At 56.3% G+C, this 4,568-nt stretch overlaps 1 protein-coding gene across 1 annotated transcript; it reads right to left on the reverse strand.

Annotated features, from left to right (window-relative positions):
• Positions 1-723: 723 nt before the first annotated feature.
• LOC137463951 (olfactory receptor 14J1-like) lies at positions 724-3,931 on the reverse strand. Its single transcript, XM_068175296.1, has 2 exons — positions 3,044-3,931; positions 724-837 (listed from the first exon to the last, which is right to left on the reverse strand). The coding sequence occupies exons 1-2, from the start codon at positions 3,929-3,931 to the stop codon at positions 724-726; spliced, it is 1,002 nt and encodes a 333-aa protein (XP_068031397.1).
• Positions 3,932-4,568: the final 637 nt, after the last annotated feature.

The raw sequence follows: 4,568 nt of genomic DNA on the forward strand, positions 1-4,568 counted from the left end.
GGACACATTTCCAGAAAGTAATCTTAAGGGGGAAGGAGCAGCCTGTCCCAGTGTGGCCAAAGATGAGCTGGTGAGTAAAATAACTGCCCTGACTGCCCGTGGAGCTTTTGTGGGAACTTAAGGGAAAAAAGAGGGTGTATTAACTTTGGACAGAAGGTCAGGCAACTTAGCAAGTGTTTAAGGATGTTGTTAGGCCATGCAGAAAGAAAAGCTGAGAGGTGAAATCTCAATTAGAGCTTAACCTGGCCACTTCTGTGAAAAAAAGTTAGAAAATGTTTCTATAAATAAATTAATAGCAAAAGGTGAGATAAGGAGAACCCAAATTCTTTACTGGATGCCGTGGACAATATAGTAACTTAAGATAGGGAAAAGTCTAAGCTATTTAACACCTTGTCCCAATTGTCTCAATTTTAATATATGGACAGGTTGTCCTCAGGACAAGTGTTCTCCTGAGCTGTTAGATGGGCACAGGGATCCATCCTAGGGGCAAGAGGGAGCTGGTGGATGAGCTCCCCAAGCTGTTCTCCATCATTTACCATCAATCTTGGCTCACCAGGGAGGTCCCAGAGCACTGGAGGTGCCAGTGGGAGCCAATCCCCAAGAAGGGCTGGAAGGAGGATCTGGGGAACTCCAGGCCTGTAAGCCTGACCTCGGTGCCCAGCAAGGTTCTGGAACAGATCACCCTGAGTGCCATCACAGGGCACCCACAGGATGGCCGAGGGGTCAGAGCCAGCCAGCGTGGATTTCAATGTCTGCATTGATGGTCTGGATGAGGGGTCTGAGTCCAGCATCAGCAAATTTGCAGATGACACCAAGTTGTCTGGGGGTGTGGATCTGCTGGAAGGCAGGAGGGGTCTGCACAGGGCCCTGGACAGGCTGGATCCAGGGCCCAGATCCAACAAGGTGAGGTTTAACAAGTCCAGGTGCCAGGTCCTGCACTCTGGCCACAACAACCCCTGCAGCGCTACAGGCTGGGGACAGAGTGGCTGGACAGCAGCCAGGCAGAAAGGGACCTGCAGGGACTGATGGACAGCAGGCTGGACATGAGCCAGCAGTGTGCCCAGGTGGCCAAGAAGGCCAATGGCTCCTGGCCTGGATCAGGAATGGTGTGGCCAGCAGGAGCAGGGCAGTGATTCTTCCCCTGTGCTCAGCAGTGGTTGAGCAGCACCTCGAGTGCTGTGTCCAGTTCTGGGCCCCCCAGTTTAGGAAGGACATGGAGGGGCTGGAGTGTGTCCGGAGAAGGGCAACAAGGCTGGTGAGGGGTCTGGAGCACAAGTCTTGTGAGGAGCAGCGGAGGGAGCTGGGGTTGTTTATCCTGGAGAAGAGGAGGCTCAGGGGACACAAGGCGGTGTCAGGGCACAGGTTGGACTTGATGATCTCCAAGGTCTTTTCCAGCCTTGCTGATTCTGGGATTCTCTGAAACCACCCTGGGAGCAGTTGCAGGAGGAGCCCTGGGCCTCTTCTCCAGCAGCTCCAGCAGCCCAGGTCCCTCAGCTTCTCCTCACAGCCCCAAAGCCCATCCTGTCAGTCCTGCAGAGCCTCTGCAGCCCCTCCTCACTGCCCAGAACAGGCAGCCCCACAGCCAGACACAGCAGCCCAGATGTGCCCCCCTGGCCTGGGCTGCCTCTGGCAAGGGAGCAGCACCAGGCACTGCAGGAGCCTGCAGACAATTCCTGCAGCACTTGTGGGATGATCCTGCTCCCCAAGGGCCGTTCCCATGGTGCCAGGTCAGGAACTGGAATGGGGAGTGGGGCCAGAGAGGAAAGGGCAAACAGGGATGGGCTGTGTGCAGGGGAGGGAACAGGGGTGGGCAATGGGAAGAAATATGTACAAGGGAAGGAAAAAGAAAGCAAAGGTGAAGCCAAGGAAATACTCAGGGCAGTTTGGGGGTGGCTGCCAGGCAGCCCTGGCTCTGAGCAACAGCATCTGAAGTGGGACAGGAAACTCCCAGCTGATGGGAACAAACTTTCTGGCTGGCTGCAGAGGCCAGGACAAAGCTGATTGGTTTCCCTGGCTTTCCCCAGCCCTTCCTGGCCCCCGGGGCTGATGGCATTTGTGCTCCCTCAGGTTCATGTCCCCACAGCAGCAGCATGGGGGTGCTCCCGCCTGCTGTGTGCAATGCAAACAGGGGCTCCTGAGCCAGCGCTGCCGTGGCTGTGCCTGCAAGGATGCGGCACCTGTGTGAGCTGGGGGAGAGGCCAGGGCTGCAGAGGGGGGATGTTGTTGGCAGCTCCATCAGGATGCTCTGGGACGCTGCCCTGGGCTGTCCAGCGCACTGGGGATGGATCAGCCCCTGCTCTGCTGCTCCTTCCCGTCTCCCCCAGGGCCCTTGCAGAGCACCAGCCATGCTGTCTGCCCCCAGCCTGCCCACGGCCAGCCTGGGGCTGCTCACGGGGGTTTTCTGTGCTGAGCATTGGCCTGGCCGTGTTCTTGAGAGAGCCTGGGCAAGGAGCCTGGAGCCCCCAGGCCCTGGCCTGAGGCGTCAGCGCTGCCCCAGCAGTGCCCATGGGCTGTCCCTGCTGCAGCCCCGGCACTGCCACCCCCAGGACTGTGCCCGGCCCCGAGAGCACTCAGGCCCTGCAGCAACACCAGGGCCACCAGGGCAGCGGGGCAGGGCCACGGGAGCAGCACTGGCAACACCAAGTGCTGCTGCTGCTGGGCACAGCTGATGTGCCAGCACTGATCTGCCCCAGCTCTGCACACAGACATTGCTGCTGCAGCTCCAGAGAAGGCAACAAAAGGGCATCTCTGCAGAAAACTTTGCTGGGATATTCTTGAATTCCTTTAAAGCCACCATGAGCACAACCCCTCATTGGCACAGTCTGTGGACACGGGGTGGTGTAAAGAAACAAAAGGAGAAATGGCAAAATCAATGGCATTTCCTTGTGGTCAATATTAAAAAATAAGGCAAAGTAAAAAAACACACCCACTACCAAGCCAACAAGAAGTATCAAAAATTACTTTTATTACAAGTGATTTGCAGAAATTGGCCAGCAGTTTAATGTCCCTGAAAGCATCCAGTCATCAGTGTCCACACTGCAGCCTTGAGCTCCTGGTTCCTCAGGCTGTAGATGAGGGGGTTCAGGGCTGGAGGCACCACCGAGTACAGAACGGACAAGGCCAGATCCAGGGATGGGGAGGACATGGAGGGAGGCTTCAGGTAGGCAAACACTGCAGTGCTGAGGAACAGAGAGACCACGGCCAGGTGAGGGAGGCAGGTGGAAAAGGCTTTGTGCCGTCCCTGCTCAGAGGGGATCCTCAGCACAGCCCTGAAGATCTGCACATAGGAGAAAACAATGAACACAAAACAGCCAAATGCTGCACACACACTAACAGCAATGAGCCCAAGTTCCCTAAGATTGGATTTGGAGCAGGAGAGCTTGAGGATGTGTGGGATTTCACAGAAGAACTGGCCCAGGACATTGCCATGGCACAGGGGCAGGGAAAATGTATTGGCCGTGTGCAGCAGTGAATAGAGAAAGGCACTGGCCCAGGCAGCTGCTGCCATGTGGGCACAAGCTCTGCTGCCCAGGAGGGTCCCGTAGTGCAGGGGTTTGCAGATGGACACGTAGCGGTCGTAGCACATGATGGTCAGGAGGGAAAGCTCTGTTGAGATGAAGAAGGCAAAAAAAAAGAGCTGAGCAACACATCCTGAGTAGGAGATGGTGGTGGTGTCCCAGAGGGAATTGTGCATGGCTTTGGGGACAGTGGTGCAGATGGAGCCCAGGTCGCTGAGGGCCAGGTTGAGCAGGAAGAAGAACATGGGCGTGTGCAGGTGGTGGCCGCAGGCTACGGTGCTGATGATGAGACCGTTGCCCAGGAGGGCAGCCAGGGAGATGCCCAGGAAGAGGCAGAAGTGCAGGAGCTGCAGCTGCCGCGTGTCTGCCAGTGCCAGCAGGAGGAAGTGGCTGATGGAGCTGCTGTTGGACATTGGCTGTGGCCACACATGGGGATCTGTAAGGAAAGTAATCATGGAATAGTTGGGTTTGGAAAGGAATTTAAGTATCCCAGCACAGCTTGGGGACACTTTCCCCACCCCTGCCTGCCCAGGGCTCTGCTGCCTGGAGCTGTCCCTGCCAGCAGCTGCTTCCCTGTGCCCAGGGCTGGGCCCTGCCAGTGCTGCCAGAGCCCAGCCCAGCCCTGGGGGCTCCGCTCTGCCCTGCAGAGCCTTCCCAGCTCAGGCACTGCCCAGGGGCAGCTTTAGCTCTGCAGGCTCTGATGGCAACGTCAGAGCAACCCTGAGGAGGCTGGAAAAGCAGCACTGATGCTGCCTGTGAGGGGCCCTGTGCTGATTTCTGTCACTGCCTGGTTTATTGACTCCTGAGAGAAAACTTGTTTATGTTTCTCAGCCTGAACTGAGTGATGAATATCTATGTGCAATTTCCCATCCAATCCACACAGATCAGTAGATTTAAAAAGCAGGATTTCCCCTTTTATGCAGCCCCTGCCTTGCTGAGCTCCCATATAATATACTTGGAAATGTTCTGCAGTTAAATGCCATGCTGGGAGCAGTCCTGCACAATGCAGCATCCTCACCACACATGAAGAACACTTCCAAGCCCTACCAG

Source organism: Anomalospiza imberbis, chromosome 32 (assembly GCF_031753505.1).
Source record: "Anomalospiza imberbis isolate Cuckoo-Finch-1a 21T00152 chromosome 32, ASM3175350v1, whole genome shotgun sequence".
NCBI classification, from domain to species: Eukaryota; Metazoa; Chordata; class Aves; order Passeriformes; family Viduidae; genus Anomalospiza; species Anomalospiza imberbis.